The sequence below is a fragment of the Dipodomys merriami genome, unplaced genomic scaffold (genome assembly GCF_024711535.1).
Source record: "Dipodomys merriami isolate MVZ:Mamm:240054 unplaced genomic scaffold, mDipMer1.0.p SCAF_1, whole genome shotgun sequence".
In the NCBI taxonomy this organism is placed as follows: domain Eukaryota; kingdom Metazoa; phylum Chordata; class Mammalia; order Rodentia; family Heteromyidae; genus Dipodomys; species Dipodomys merriami.
Genome location: NW_027202270.1, coordinates 91,196,963 through 91,212,940, shown reverse-complemented (window position 1 = coordinate 91,212,940; position 15,978 = coordinate 91,196,963). Strand labels below are relative to the sequence as shown.

Genomic DNA, 15,978 nt, shown 5'->3' with positions numbered 1-15,978 from the left:
CAATAAACCACCAGAAAACTGGAAGTGGCGCTGTAGCTCAAGTGGTAGAGTGCTCGCCTTGAGCTGGAGAGCTGAAGGACAGTGCCCAGGCCCAGAGTTCAAGCCCCACGACCGACCAAAAAAAAAAAAAAAAAAGAAATTACAATCTTCACTCAGGGTAGGGCTAGGATTTGAATTCAGGCCTGTGTATCTCACAAGCCTATCTAGATCTCTCCCTCTCCCTGGGAGGCCTGGACTCACCCCACTTGGTTTCCATCTCCAAGGAGGGCACTGAGATAAGTTACTACTATATTCCCAAATTTCTTCATTCATAAAAAAGGATCATAAGTGTTAGTTCATCACTATTATTTTTGCCACATACACTGGATCAATCCTTTGGTGAATTAACCCAAAGCATGAATTGACTCCTGATGTGTAGTTGTCAGTAGACATGGCAACAAGGGCCTGGGTTCTGGAGGTGATTGGCCGGAGAGAATCTGCAGGGGGGGAAGGGAGACAAAAGCCGGGGTAGAGTGTTGTAATTCTCCTTTTCTACTCCCCACCTTGTTTTTTTCCCAGACTTTTGGAGAGAAGCTTTTGGGTGTCATGGCCTGGATCATGCCCATCTCTGTGGCCCTGTCCACTTTTGGAGGAGTTAACGGCTCTCTCTTCACCTCCTCCCGGTGAGTTTTGCCTGGGCCCTTCCTGGACCATTCTGCCCTATGCATTGTTCTGTGTGGAAATGGTGGGCTTGTCTCTGTCAGCAGGGGTCTGTGTAGGCTCCTTCGGAATTAGCTTTGCAGAAATGTGTATGTGTCAGTGTGGGTGCTGAGGGGTATGCCATGCACACAGTGACCAGTATATATGGCGTGCAGATTGTAGGTGTTTCACCTGTGATAGGCTGTGTGGTTTGTGAAGGAGCAAAGGCTGTGATTGGCAGCAGTGTCTTGGCTGTAGTCCCACTCACCTAAACACAGGCTGCTGCTGGCTAAGAAGAAACCCTGCTCTGAAAGGGACCAGGAGGCATTCCTGTCTTGGGGCCTCTGGATCTGGCTTCCCCTATATTCTAGAACAAGACTGTACATGGAATAAGAGCACTCAGAGTGTCATGTGGATTTAGGTCTGTTCGCTACTCAACAGGCAAGTGCTAACTGGATGCTGGTTGCCCATACCTGGAATCTTAGTTACTCAGGAGGCTGAGATCTAAGAATTGAGATTCAAAGCCAATCCAGTCAAAGCAGACTGTAAGACTCCCTCTCCAAAATAACCAGCAAAAAGCTAGAGGCATGGCTCAAGTAGTATAGAGCCAGCTAAGAAAGATCAAGGATCTGAGTTCAAATCTCAGTACTGGAAAAACAAGATAAATAAATGATTCCTTAATGTCAGGGAGGAGTTCCTGTGAAATGACCATGTTTTTAGGATCCAGGGTAGGGCAGGAAAGAAGCCTATGACACTCACCCACAGAAACCTCGTGTGCGTGTTACACAGGAGCAGTGGCTACCTGGAAGCCCCAGCCAAAGGCCAACAGTGGAAGAGCAGTGACACATGAGGCTGTTGGAGGACAGTGACTGGCTGCAGTCACTTTAGAGTGGGGTTTGTCCCTGGGGGCAGGCCACTCAGCGGCCTGCGTGCATGTGGCATAGTTGTGCATGCATGCGGGAGACAGTGGTGCATGGTGTGCTCGGCCTCTGGTTCAGAGGCCTGACCTCACCCACCCAGACCTCCTCTGCTCATCTTCCAGTTCTTTCCTTCCTCCTCCTTCCCTTATCTCTCTTACTCTTTTGTGCTCTGGGATACTGAAAGGATGATTCTGAGGAGCTAGGACATTTGAGAATGCTGATGAACCCAGGCAATTATTCTTGGTCCTGGCTGAGTGTAGAGGAAGGGTAGGACCCTGGCTGTGTGGATGAAGAGTCCCGTCAAGTGCCAGGGCTCAGTCTAATGCATGAGGCTGCATGGCAAGGGGAGATGGCATGGGGAGGGGGCTGGGATGCCTGTGATTGCATGAAACTAGTGACACTGGTCTAGGTAGCACATGATGACAAGTGCAGGTCCGACAGCTGCTGCTCGTTCGTTCACTCTTACCTCATATACAAATTACGAAGTAAAAGATAGTTCTCTTTAGAACTCCCTGCATGCTCTGGATGTGTATAACATACCTGTAATCACAGCACTTGGGAAGCTAATATAGGAAGATTTTGAGTTCAGTGGGCTACATGGACACACTATTGCAAACACACACACACACACACACACACACACACACACACACACACACCTCCCACTGTGCTAATTCTGTCTTTTTGTCCCTATCATACCATCCCCTTCCTCTGAGGTGCTGCCTTCAAACCTTGGTGCTCAGATCGCAGCCTCCTGAGTAGCTAGGATTATAGGTGTGAGCCACCAGCACCATTTTACTTTTTTCAGGGAATTTTCTTTTAAAGCAATTTTTTAAGCTATTAAAATCACAGTATTCTTCATTCCTTCCTAACTTCCTTCTTTTCTGCTTCACATACACTTGCTATGTAGCTCAAGTTAGCCTGAACTCTTAATTCTCCTGCCTCTGCCTTCCTAGTGCTTGGATTGCAGGTGTACTCCTCCATGCCTAGCTTGGAATCATAATTTTCAGTTCTTTCTGTCTCCTTTTAAATGTAATGTTACATTGTGCATATGTTCTTATTTATTTTTTTATTTTTTATTGTTTTGGGTCCAGTCATGGGGCCTGAACTCTGGGCCTGAGTGCTGTCCCTCAGCTCAAGGCCAGCACTCTACCACTTTAGCCACAGCGCCACTTCCGGCTTTTTTTTTTCTGCTTATGTGGTGCTGAGGAATCGAACCCAGGGCCTCATGCATGCAAGGCAAGTGCTCTACCACTGAGCCACCTTCCCAGTCCCATGCATATGTTCTTATATAATCTTTTTTTAAAAAAACAAAACATTCTTAGCTGGGCGCCGGTGGCTTACGCCTCTATCCTAGCTACTCAAGAGGCTGAGATCTGAGGATCCTGGTTCAAAGCCAGCCTGGGCAGGAAAGTCCATAAGATTCTTATCTCCAATTAACCACCAGAAAACCAGAAGTGGTGATGTGGCTCAAGTAGTAGAGCACTAGCCTTGAGCTCAAGCGCTCAGGGACAGAGCCCAGGCCCAGAGTTCAAGCCCCATAACGAACAAAAAAATTAATTAATTAACTAAATATACAGATGATAAGTATTCAATCTCATGAGCATTGGCAGCTATTCATAGTCATGTGACCACCACCCAGAACATTTCTCCGAGTCCCCCAAGTTCCTACCTGACCCTTTTCTGTCTCCTGCTCACTCTCAATCCTGGTTGAAGCAACTACCTTCTGAACAGAAAAAAAATATTTATAAAGTTTCTCACATACAATTCAGTCCCTACAAGTGTATCAGAGAATCTGTATCCTTTGTGGGTCAAGTAGACCCATTTTTAGACCAGGCACCAGTAGCTCATGCCTGTAATCCTAGCTACTCAGGATGCTGAGATCTAAGGATCAAGATTTGAAGCCAGCTGGGCAGACAAATCTGAGAAACTCCTCTCTCCAATTAAACAGCAAAAAAACCTACAAGTAGGTGGCTCAAGTGGTAGAATGCCAGCTTTGAGTGAAAATAGCCCAGTGAGAGTGCCCAGGCCCTGAATTCAAGACCCAGTAACAGCATTAAAAAATAGCTCAGGGGGGCTGGGGATGTGGCTCAGTGGTAGAGTGCTTGCCTAGCATGCATGAAGCTCTGGGTTCGATTCCTCAGTACCACATAAAGAGAAAAAGCTGGAAGTGGCACTGTGGCTCAAGAGTGCTACTAGCCTTGAGCAAAATAAGCTCAGGGACAGTGCCAGGCTCTGAGTTCAAGCCCTAGGACTTGCAAATAAGTAAATAAATAAATAGCTCATTTGTAAAGGACCTGCATCATTAGATTAGGAGTGGTATAAAGTGACAATCCAATCAGTGTCCTGAGCCAGCCAAACCACACCCAGGGTGACCACACATCCAGAAACTTTATCAGACTCTGGATGGCCTACACACATGCATTTGTGATACAGGTCCTATGATGACTTGTGGGTGGAAAATGTGCATACAAGGGCAGGGTCCTGGTTGGAGAGTCGTATGGGCAGATGGTAGGCCTGGGTGAGGGAACCCTGGCATGATGGATGGTTCATGGCTATCCCAAGCTGACCTGCTTTTCTCCCTGCTAGGTTGTTTTTTGCTGGAGCCAGAGAAGGCCACCTTCCCAGCGTGTTGGCCATGATCCACGTGAAGCGCTGCACCCCAATCCCAGCTCTGCTCTTCACAGTAAGGGCCTTTCCTGACTTCCACTAGCCCAATACACATTCTTCTTTGTGCGTATGCTCACCTGGGAGTCCATAGTTTTACACACACACACACACACACACACACACACACGGTCTGCTCCTCAGGCCTTAGATAGCCTAGAAACGATATTCATTGGCTTTACTGATACTAAATAATGTAACAAGCCAGGCACTGATAGCTCATACTTGTAATTCTAGCTAGCTTCTCAAGAGGCTGAGATCTGAGGATCGTGGTTCAAAGCTAGCCAGAGTAAAAAAGTCTGTAAGACTCTTGCCTCCAATTCACCAGCAAAACCCACACCAGCAAAACCCACAAGTAGAGCTATGGCTCAAGTGGTAGAACACGAGGCTTGTATGGAAAAAAGCCAAGGGATGGCTAAAGGCCCTGAGTTCAAGTCCCAGTTCAGGCACAAACAAAAAGCCAGGGGCTGGTGGCTCACACCTGTAATCCTAGCTACTCTGGAGGCTGAGATCTGAGGATAGCAGTTCAACACCAGCTAGGTCAGGAAAGTCCCTGGGACTCTTATCTCCATCAACTCGTAGAAAACCAGAAGTAGGTCTATGATTCAAAGTGCTAGAGCATTAGCACTGAGCAAAAAAGCTCTGAGACAGCGCCTAGGCTCTGAGTTCAAGACCCAGAACCAACACCACCACCAACAAAGGATATAATAAGGAAGGATCTTGAGGGCAAATATCTTAAAACTCTCAGGCTGGCTCTTTTTCCTCATTCCTCTGGGGTGGAAGGCGAGACAGTTGGAAGTGATTGGCTTAGAATTCTACAGTCTTACAAAGACTTCCTCCTGTTTTCAGTCACTTGTTCTCTCAGGGTGTAGCCCTGGTGTGCTTAGCCTCTGCTTGGGGCTGGTTCTGGCACTCACCCACCCACCGCTCCTCTCTGACCTCCTACCTTTTTGCCCAGGGCACCCTGTCCATCTCTTAAAAAATGTCACTGAAACAAATTTAGTGTTAAGGATACACCAAAATAAGGAGAAAAAAAAATCTTATAACGAGAAAAAGACTGATTACCTAAAGTTAGAAAAAGGAAAATTTAGAATAGAGAGGACACAGGGGTAAAATGTCCCTAGAGAGACAAAGGATAGAGCAAAGACATGTCATCATTGACTTGTTATTTTTATTCTTCTGAATCTTGAATAGAATATTAAAAATGGCTTCTGTGCACTGGAGAAGTGGCCAGTGCTTCCTGGGGGAATTTCAGAATGTTCAGGCGGAGAGTGAAGGTCATGATGGGTTCATTGCAGGAGATGAGGGGAAAAGACAGTATTCTCAGTGAGCCACCTATCTTTTTCTCTTTTTCTTTTTTCTTTTTGTCGGTCGTGGGGCTTGAACTCTGGGCCTGGGCGCTGTCTCTCAGCTCTTCAGCTCAAGGTGAGCTCTCTACCACTTGAGCTACAGCGCCACTTCTGGTTTTCTGGTGGTTTATTGGAGATAAGAGTTTCACTGCCTTTCTTGCCTGGGCTGGCTTTGAACCGCGATCCTCAGATCTCAGCCTCCTGAGTAGCTAGGATTACAGCCGTGAGCCAACTGCACTGGGCTACTTTTTTTTTCTGAGCAACTGATGCAATTCTTTGGCTGCAGGGCAAGGGCAACAAAATCTGGCTTATCCAATCATTAAAAAATCTTCTCACTGTCAGATTTCAGGAGAGGACAGTACCTTTCTTTGGCCTTCACAGATAATTATAGGGCAAGAGCACAGTTGATTCTGAGAGCCACAGAGATGACTTTAAAGTTGGGAAGTGACCTTCATCAAGAAAACCTCATAGAAATATTATGAAGGTTAAATGAATTCCTATTATCAGAAGGCTACAATTAAACATGGTTATGTAACTGTTGGTCCATTTTAAAAAGGGAAAAAAAAGAAAGAAAATAAATTAGATGACTCAGCCAGAAGAAAAGGATGGGGACAAGAACAAAGCTTTAATCTTCAGTTAATAATCTTCCCTAAAGGGAGGGGAAAAAATGAAAAGTAAATTTGCTTGAAATATAACCAAGAGAAATATATAAAATGAAACTAGGGCTGAGACAGAGCCAAGTGACTATAGTGTGACTGGATAGTCTCCATGGCATACCATGGTTAAATATTTTGATTATACCTTTGCAATAAGAGAGAACTTCCTGCCAGGTACTAGTGGCTTATGTGTGTTGTTATCTTAACAACTCAGGAAAATGAGATCTGAGGATCATGAAACAAAGCTAGCCTGCGCAGGAAAGTCCATCAGACTCCAACTAACCACCAAAAAGCCAGAAGTAGAGGCATGACTCAACTTGAGCCAAAAATGTGAGGGACAGTGCCCAGGCCTTGAGTTCAAGCCTCAGTGCTAGTGCAAAGGGAAGGAAGGAAGGAGGGAAGGAAGAAAGGAAGGAGGGAGGGAAGGAAGGAAAGAAGGAAGGAAGGAAGGGAAGAAACCTACCAATAAATGTGGAGTAAGAGCTGGACTACTAAGGGTGAGAAGTCTCCATCTTGATATGCTTACGACCCTATTTTATTTAGTATAGTCTATGTGGAGGGGAGGAATACCCCCTGACTTTCCAGACCCCCAATTCCCTTCTCATCACTGTGATGAACCCCTGTTTCCCTAGTGTCTCTCCACTCTACTAATGCTGGTCACCAGTGACATGTACACACTTATCAACTACGTGGGTTTCATCAACTACCTCTTCTATGGGGTCACAGTTGCTGGACAGATTGTCCTTCGCTGGAAGAAACCTGACATTCCCCGCCCTATCAAGGTAAGAGAACCTGTTTGTTCTTGGGGTCTCCTTCCCCATCCTCCACGGGTCCTTGCCACAGCATAGATTTAATCACCTTTGTTCTTTGTCATTGACCATAGGTCAGCATCCCTATGATGGCAACAAGTTCTATTAGAGGCAAGACCAGAGCAGATTGCAGATGTGGAATAAATTTAGCCTCAATCTTCTGTGTGTGTGTGTGTGTGTGTGTGTGTGTGTGTGTGTGTGTGTGTGTGTGTGTGTGTGTGTGTGTGTGTGTGTGTGTGTGTGTGTGTAATTGTGGACCTTGTGCTCTGGCCTATTTCTTTCATTCAGGATTAGTGCTCTGGGGGCTGGGAAGGTGGCTCAGTGGTAGAGCGCTTGCCTTGCATGCATGAGGCTCTGGGTTTGATTCCTCAGCACCACATAAGCAGAAAAAACCCGAAGTGGTGCTGTGGCTCAAGTGGTAGAGCACTAGCCTTGTGCTAAAGAGCTGAGGGACAGCACCCAGGCCCAGAGTTTAGGCCCCATGACTGATTAAAAAAAAAAAAAGACTAGTTTCTGTTTCTCTGCCACACACACATTCTCTCTCTCTCTCTCTCTCTCTCTCTCTCTCTCTCTCTCTCTCTCTCTCTCTCTTTCTCTCTCTCTCTCTCTCTCTCTCTCATTATTATAAAGGTGATGTACAGAGGAGTTACCATTTCATAAGTCAGATAATGAGTACATTTCTCTTTGGACAGTATTACCCCTTCCTTTGCTCTAGTGTTCTATCTCTTGAGCCACAACTCTACTTCCAGCTTTTTTCTTGTTAATTGGAGATATGAGTCTCACAGACTTCTCTGCTTGTGTGGGATTAAAACCAGTATCCTCAGATCTCAGTCTTGGGGGTAGCTAGGATTATAGGTACCAGCACCCAGCTTGTTGTTATTACTTTCCATACACTATTCCTTCATTTGTTATCCTATGTCTTATAGTCCACATGATTTTCTATTCACTCCATTTCTCCTAATAGCTGGCTTTTCTAACCATAAATTCTGACTATCTCCCCAATAGGCCTCCTGTTCCTCCTCATTCTTAAAAGCTTTCCAGCTTACTTTAGTCCTCTATAATTCCCAGTGGCTATTCTAGGTCCCTGCACAGAGTAGGGTGCTCAGAGTATGATAATTGCTACTGAAAAACAAGCTGTGATAAAAATGGATTAGATTCCTGGAATGCTGATTAGAAGAATAGAGCCCAGAGCTATTTGAGCAATCATTGAAAAAGAAACTAAATGATTCTTCAAGACAAGAAATAGATTGCTTTACAGATTTTTCAATATCCCTCTGACATTTTCCCTGCTACTTTTCCTCCACTCTTAAAAATCTGGTAGAGGGCTGGGAAGGTGGCTCAGTGGTAGAGTGCTTGTCTTGCATGCATGAGGCCCTGGGTTCAATTCCTCAGTACCACATAAGGAGAAAAAGCAGGAAGTGGCACTGTAGCTCAAGTGCTAGAGAGCTAGCTTGAGTTGAAGAGCCGAGGGACAGCACCTAGCGTTCAGGCCCGGAGTTCAGGCCCCATGACTGGCAAAAAAAAAGAAAAATCTGGTAGAGCTAGGTACCTGTGGCTCATACCTATACTCCTAGCTACTCAGGAGTCTGAGATCTGAGGATCAAGGTTTGAAGCCAGCCCTGACAGACAAATCTGAAAGACTCTTTAGTTAACCAGCAAAAGTCCAGAAGGGAAGGTGTGGCTCAAATGGCAGAGCACCAGCCTTAAGGGAAAAGCTAAGGGAAAGCAAAAAACCCTGAATTTAGTCTCCAACACTGGTATCCAAAAACAAAACAAAAGAAAACAAAACATTCTGCTAGAAGAATGAGAATAACAATCTCCCTACCCCAACCATCCCCTCTCAGAACCTTCTGAGAAAGATATACAAAGAGGAAGGCAGCTGACCCCCAGCTGCCCCTAAGTACTGAAGAAGCTTCTCTTGGGAACCCTAACATGTGCTCATCAAGCAAGGGTGAATCCCATGGAATTGATGCATCTGTATGAACCAAAGTCCAGACCCCAGCCTATATATGCTGTGCTAGCAGTTAGGTTTATCAAAAGAGGAAGCCAAGTAAGAACAGCACCACACACGTGGCATTCAGGTAAGGGGTAGGTTTGTTTAATAGACCTGCTGGGACCAGGACAGGTTGGCAGTCCACTTGGGTGGCAAAAGAGCATCTGGCCCTGGGTTAGGCCTTATCTAGGGTAGGGGCGGGGAAAGGTGTGTCCAGGTAAAGGGAAGTGGGACCAGGTAAGAGGAGGTGGGACCAGGTGGGAGAAAGGTGTGGCCACATCAGATACAGATGTGACCTCAGTGGATGCAGATGTGACCTCTTCCAGGTGTCCCAGTTGCCTAGGTTATGCAGGTACTGGGCAGGGTCTGCTCACCATCCAGGAATGGACCTTACACTAGCTTTCCTGATTACTTGGGAGTTAGTGGATTTATCTTCTCTATTTACTTCTCCATTGAGGTTGATCCTAGGGGGGAAAAAAAAAGAAGGGCTGGGAAGGTGGCTCAGTGGTAGAGTGCTTGCCTTGCACGCATGAGGCCCTGGGTTCGATTCCCTAGCACCACATAAGCAGAAAGAGCAGGAAGTGGCTCTGTGGCACAAGTGGTAGAGTGCTAGCCCTGAGCTGAAGAGCTGAGGGACAGTGCTCATGCCCAGAGTTCAGGCCCCACAACCGACAAAAAAAAAGAGGGACACTTGCTATGGTGTTCTCCTATGAGCCCTACCTAGCAATGGTGGGGAGCCAGGGGCCACACAGACCCAGATTATTTCTTCCCTGCCTTTCCTCTACCCTAGGACCTCAGCAAGTATTATATGTTATTAGTAAGCTTGATCCTCATGGATTCCCTGGCTACCATAAGTGCGTGCCATGGATCCTGAGGCCTTGTCTGACCCCACTTAGCATAGAAGACATGAGCAATGTAGATCCTTCCTTCCCTACTTCCCCATCCTGTTAGTATCACACTGGCCAAGTTCACCAACATTTGTGGACATAGCACTTGTCCCATCAGAGCTGGGGGGTGTGAGCCTCAGGGTTGAGCAAAGCCCAGCCTTTGCCCTGAAAGATAAGGGTGAAGAAGAGAGATAGTGTCTTGATCTGGAGGGTGGTGAGGGCCAAACAGCTCACAAAGCCTCTCTCCACAGGTCAGCCTGCTGTTTCCCATCATCTACCTGCTGTTCTGGGCCTTCCTGCTGATCTTCAGCCTGTGGTCTGAGCCAGTGGTGTGTGGCATTGGCCTGGCCATCATGCTGACAGGGGTACCAGTCTATTTCCTGGGTGTCTATTGGCAACACAAGCCCAAGTGTTTCAATGGTTTTATTGGTGAGTTATTGTGGCTCTGGGTGTGTAGGGGGGGCTCCAGAGCTGGTACAGGGTGATCAGCAGTTTGTTAGGGGAGTTATATCAAGATCAAGAAGCAGCCAACTGCTAGTGGCTCATGCCTGTAATTGTAGCTGCTCATTAGACTGAGATTAAGGATTTGAAACCAACCCTAGCAGAAAAATCTGAGAAACTCTCTAACCAGCAAAAAATAAAAAAATAAAAAATTCGGAAGTAGAAAACCAGAAGTGTGCTGTGGCTCAAAGTCATAGAACACTAGCTTTGAGTGAAAAACCTCAGGGACAGTGCTTAGACCCAGAGTTCAAGCCCCATGACAAAGGAAAGAATCCAAGGTTCTAAATTTAAGCTTAGTACTGGTACACACACCCAGAGTCAGGATCAGGAAGTAGCTGGGAGCCGTTGGCTCAAACCTGTAATCCTAACTACTCAGAAGGCTGAGATCTGAGGATAATGGTTCAAAGCCAGCCTGGGTAGAAAAGTCCGTGAGACTCTGATCTCCAATAAGCCACTAGAAACCCGGAAGCGGTGCTGTGTCTCAAGAGGTAGAGCGCTTGCCTTAAGCTGAAAAGTGCAGGGGCAGCGCCCAGGCCCAGAGTTCAAGCCCCATGACCAATAACAACAACAAAAAAAGGAAGTAATGGTTCACCTTCACCTGAGTCCACAGGGCTCTCAAGAAGGGGTTGGAGCCAGAGTGGCAGATGCTTTTCCAATACCCCTGGAGAGAAGAGAACAGCTGATGTTCTCACACAGACCTTAGCTGGGTAAGAATAGACAGCCTGCCAGCTGTACTGCAGGACCTGTCCCGTGCTGAATAGAGGCTAGCAGAGACTCTGGGTTCAGTGAGTACCAGGAAGATGGAAGGCTGGGGCCTCAGTGAGCGAGCAACAGCAGACAGAACATGTAAGAGTCTGACAAAATAGCCGTCCCGGAAGAGTGAGTCTCCAAAAGCCATTGGCTGCTCCACTACAGTAAAACCTGAACAGGAATAGCTGGCTAGTGCCATGAGCTGGCTGGTGGGGTCGATGGGACAGTCAGCACTGACTTGGTTTCTGTCCGGTCCCCTTCCACAGAGTTGCTAACCCTGGTGAGCCAGAAGCTGTGTGTGGTCGTTTATCCCCAGATGGAGGGGGACTCGGGGCTAGATGGGACAAGTGAGGACATGGAGGAGGACCAGCAGCAACAGCAACCCATGTACCAACCCACTCCCACCAAGGACCAGGACTCAATGGAGCATCCCCAGCCCTGAGAACCGCCATGCTCTCACTTGCTCACCTGGCTACTCCTCCTTTATCCTCCTTTTCTGCCCTGTTTTCTTGCCTGGGTATCCAACACACACACACACACACACACACCACGCACACACACACACACACACCACGCACACACACCACCTCTACTTCTCTACCAGGCAGGAACAGTTCTTAGGTGTGAGTGGTGAAAAATAATAGACTGACATTTGTACCCAAAGAACCAGCCTCTCACCCGAGGGCACATGTCCAAGACCCCATACAAGGGCTGCCCATACTCCAAATGTTAAAGGAGAGTGGAGATGCCAAGGGTGCCCTTGAGGGCTCTGCCTCCTGGGCCCACAGCCTCAGGTTCCTCTTATGCCTGAATTCACTACTGCCTTCCCTCCCCATTCCTGAGCCCCAGGAAAGCCTGTGTTCTGAGACAAGTGGCCACAGTGAGTTGGTTGGTGAAGACAGACGCAGATGAAGATCAGCTTGGAGAGATCTAAACCCCTGTCTGACCCCTGTCTGTTCACCAGAGACCCAAAAGTCAGAGGGGCTGCTTCCTTCTACTCTCTATTTCCCACCACTCCTCTTCCTATCCAACCTGGCCTTCCTGTCCCAGAAAGATTCCTTTCAGGATCCCTCCTCCCCACTGACCTGTGGACCAAGAGCAGGAAGACTGTCCCCTCCCTCAGCTCTAAGCTAGAACACCTGGGGAAAGGCTCAGATTGCAGGAACCCAGCACTGCCTCTGCCTCCTCCTGCATCCTGCTCTGAACATGGTGCCAATGCTCTCTGAAGCCAGAAAGACTTTTTATTCACAGTATAGAAGATGACTCTCTCCAAAAGACCAAACCTCTCAGATGCTCCTCCCTGTCCCCTAAGGAATACAACACAGCTGCACCAGGCCAGTAGTGCTGGTTCCCCTTACCATGCCCTCCACGTCCTCTGGGCCTTGGCTCAGGGACCAGGTGTGAAGGATCCGCAAGCCCTTCAGGCCTGAAACCAAATAGGAGCCAAACAGCTTTGAGTCACTTCCCATTCAAAAACTGGGCCTAAAATTATCTGACTTATTTCTACCCCTCAGGAGGGACTGGTGTTAAAATACCTTCCCTGGGAGGAAGGGCTATTTCCCACTCCCCACAGCTGCCCATTCCACAAGCTGGGGGGACTGGGTAGAGAACATGTTTTGTAAAAGTCAGTTCCTTGCTGGATGGGCACTGGTGGCTCATGGCTTTGATCCTAACTACTCAGGAGGCTGAGATATGAGGATCATGGTTCAAAGCCAACCCAAACAAGAAAATCCCTGAGACTCATCTCCAATTAACCACCAAAAAGCCTGAAGTGGAGCTGTGGCTCCAGTGGTAAAGCACTGGCCTTGAGCAGGAAAAGCTCAGGGACAGTGGCCAGGTCCAGTTCAAAGCTCCAGGACTGGTACAGACACACACATACACGCACACACGCACACACGCACACATGCATCAGTTCCTCTTCCCCTCCCCAATTCAAGTTGTCTTCTTCATTTTCTGACCTCACCACTGTCCTATCTTGGGGCAGGATGGAAGGGCAGTAGCAGAATGGCACCCACTTTGGGGATCCTAGGAAAGTGCTTTCTCTGTGCTATGCAGGCTTCTGACCTTTTCCCTCTGCTCCAAAGGAAGGTGTTTGCCCTGGCTGTACAGCCTTAGCAGCCATACCTATTGTGCTAAGGACAGGATCCTTTTATCCCAAGCAGGAACACCGCCCCCCCCCATTCCATCTGCTGAAACTGGAATACCCAAGGGACCCCTCATGGCCTGAGTCAGGTCTCCCAGCTTCCCACATGGCTCCTGCCATCTCTACTTGGTGAGAATTCCAGCCCTTCAGAGTAGACTTCAGGCAGGCTGGGGAGAGCCTCTGTGGAGGACTAAGGGACCAGCTTTTTGATCTCCCTCTTCTCATTTCTCCTGTCTCCTACCGTTCTTCAATTATTATTTTTCTTTTGTAAAGTGGATGCCTTACTTTTTGGATAAATATTTTTGAAGCCTGTATTTCTATTTCTTTTGGAATTTTTTAAATGTAAGATTTGAGGAGTGGAATTAGAACCTTGATCATCTTCTGTCAGTGAGTTTGTTTAGGTTTTACTTTTGTTTTGTGTAGATTTTTATTTCCTTTTCATGCAATAAATTTTAAATCAAAATAAACTTGGTGTTGATAATTAAATGGCCTTCTAAAACAAAGTCAGTGGATTTTTTTTCTTTTTCTTTTTGGTCAGTCGTGGGGCTTGAACTCTGGGCTCCGGCACTATCCCTGTGTTCTTCAACTCAAGGAGAGCACTCTACCGCTTGAGCCACAGTGCCACTTCTGGTTTTCTAGTGGTTTATTGGAGATAAGAGTCTCACGGACTTTCCTGCCCAGGCTGGCTTTGAACCTCGATCCTCAGATCTCAGCCTACTGAGTAGCTAGGATTACCGGCGTGAGCCACCGGCGCCCGGTTGGATTTTTTTTCTTAATCAACAGGTCCTTGGTTATCTAATTGTTTCTAGGATGGCATTCTGAAAGTCCTTGACCTCCCTCCGCCTCTTCCCAGCTGTCCCAGGGACTCAGAGCCTGTGTATTCCAACTACCTCTGTTTCCTTCTGTGGAGTCCCAGAGAGAGTCAGGGAAGGAGTGACATTGTCCAAAAAGAAATGTACTTTTAGCCAAGTGCTGGTAGCTCATGCCTATAATCCTAGCTACTCAGGAGGCTGAGATCTGAGGATCATAGTTCAAAGCTAGCATGAGAAGTCTGTGAAACTTTTTTTTTTTTTTTGGTCAGTCAAGGGGCTTGAACTCTGGGCCTGGGCGCTGTCCCTTAGCTCTTCAGCTCAAGGTGAGCACTCTACCACTCCAGGTTTCTGGTGGTTTTATTTTTATTTTTATTTTCTTGGGTCTGGTCATGGGGCCTGAACTCTGGGCATGGGCACTGTCCCTCAGCTCTTCAGCTCAAGGCTAGTGCTCTATCACTTGAGCCACGGCGCCACTTCCGGCTTTTTTTCTTTTTGCTTATGTGGTGCTGGGTAATCGAACCCAGGGCTTCATGCATGCAAGGCAAGCACTCTACCACTGAGCTACCTTCCCAGCTGCTCTGGTGGTTTTATTGGAGATGAGTCTCACGACTTTCCTGCCCAGGCTGGCTTTGAACCATGATCCTCAGATCTCAGTCTCCTGAGGCTTTGAACCATGATCCTCAGATCTCAGTCTCCTGAGTAGCTAGGATTACAGGTATGAGCCACCTGCACCTGGCTTCTGTGAGACTCTATCTCCCAATTAACCATCAGAAAACCAGAAGTAGAGCTGTAGCTCAAAGTGGTAGAGTGCAAGCCTTGAGTAAAATCACTCAGGGACAGTGCCCAGGACCAAAGCCCTGTGACAGAGGAAGAAGAAGAAGAAGGAAGAGGAGGAGGAGGTGGAGGAGGAGGGGGGGGGGGAGGGGGAATTATTAAGCTCTGGTATACTACCCTGAAAGCTTACAAACTGTCCCGGAAGAAAGCCAATCATTTCTCAAGATGGTAAGGGGACAGCATCAAAGTCAGCTCAGGCAGAGGCAAGGGTAGTGCCCCCAAGGCCTGGTACAAAGGCTTACTGTGCTCAGCTGAATGGGTAGGGCTGAGTCTAAAGACTAAAGCATCCACAAGGTGCTGAGTTGAGAGCTGAGGATCATGGTTCAAAGCCAGCCTAAGCAGGAAAAGCCCCTGAGACTCCTAACACCAATTAACCACCAAAAAAAGCTGGAAGTAGAACTGTGGATGAAGTGGTAGAGTGCTAGCCTGAAGCAAAATAGCTCTGGGACAATGTCAAGGCCCTGAGTTCAAGCCTCAGTACTGAAACAAAAAAAATCTAGATCATCCAAAGAGCTTGCTGGGAGGTTCAGCCAGGAAGAACTGTCTGAGAGGGTGATTAGATTATGACTAAGGAAAGGGAGAAAAAGAAGGTAGGCTAAGTACTTCCTAGTGTTTGGGGTTAACTGCAAGAGGAAGCTGATGAAACTAGATCCAGTCCTTGCTTCAGCCTCAATTTTAGGCCAGTCTTCCCAGCAGTCTGTCCGGAGGGGGCACCGTTCCAGAGCCAGCTCTGCTGATAGACCTAGAGCCTGGGAGGAGGGTAAGACATCACCCCTCACCCTCTGGGACACTGAGGACATAGCCAGGTTGGACACTCCACTCAGAGTCCTGACCTGGCCTCAACACCCCTACTGGGGCTGTCATACTTCCAGGCAGCCAGGACACTTGCCATCCACAGGGGCATGGAGCCAGGATGCCAGATAAACTTGACTCCTAGGCCCAAGCCAACCACCAAACAGCTGGGTGTCCTTTGGCAAGT

General features: G+C 47.6%; 1 protein-coding gene across 1 annotated transcript in view; it reads left to right on the top strand.

Annotated features, from left to right (window-relative positions):
* Nucleotides 1-13,846, top strand: part of Slc7a8 (solute carrier family 7 member 8) — an 80,977-nt gene extending 67,131 nt beyond the window's left edge. The window contains exons 7-11 of the mRNA XM_070025177.1: nucleotides 559-662; nucleotides 4,188-4,284; nucleotides 6,903-7,052; nucleotides 10,211-10,388; nucleotides 11,477-13,846. Coding sequence (XP_069881278.1) covers nucleotides 559-662; nucleotides 4,188-4,284; nucleotides 6,903-7,052; nucleotides 10,211-10,388; nucleotides 11,477-11,652 — 705 coding nt within the window. The 3' untranslated portion in view covers nucleotides 11,653-13,846. The remainder of the gene's footprint in view (nucleotides 1-558; nucleotides 663-4,187; nucleotides 4,285-6,902; nucleotides 7,053-10,210; nucleotides 10,389-11,476) is intronic.
* The last annotated feature ends 2,132 nt before the right edge of the window (nucleotides 13,847-15,978 follow it).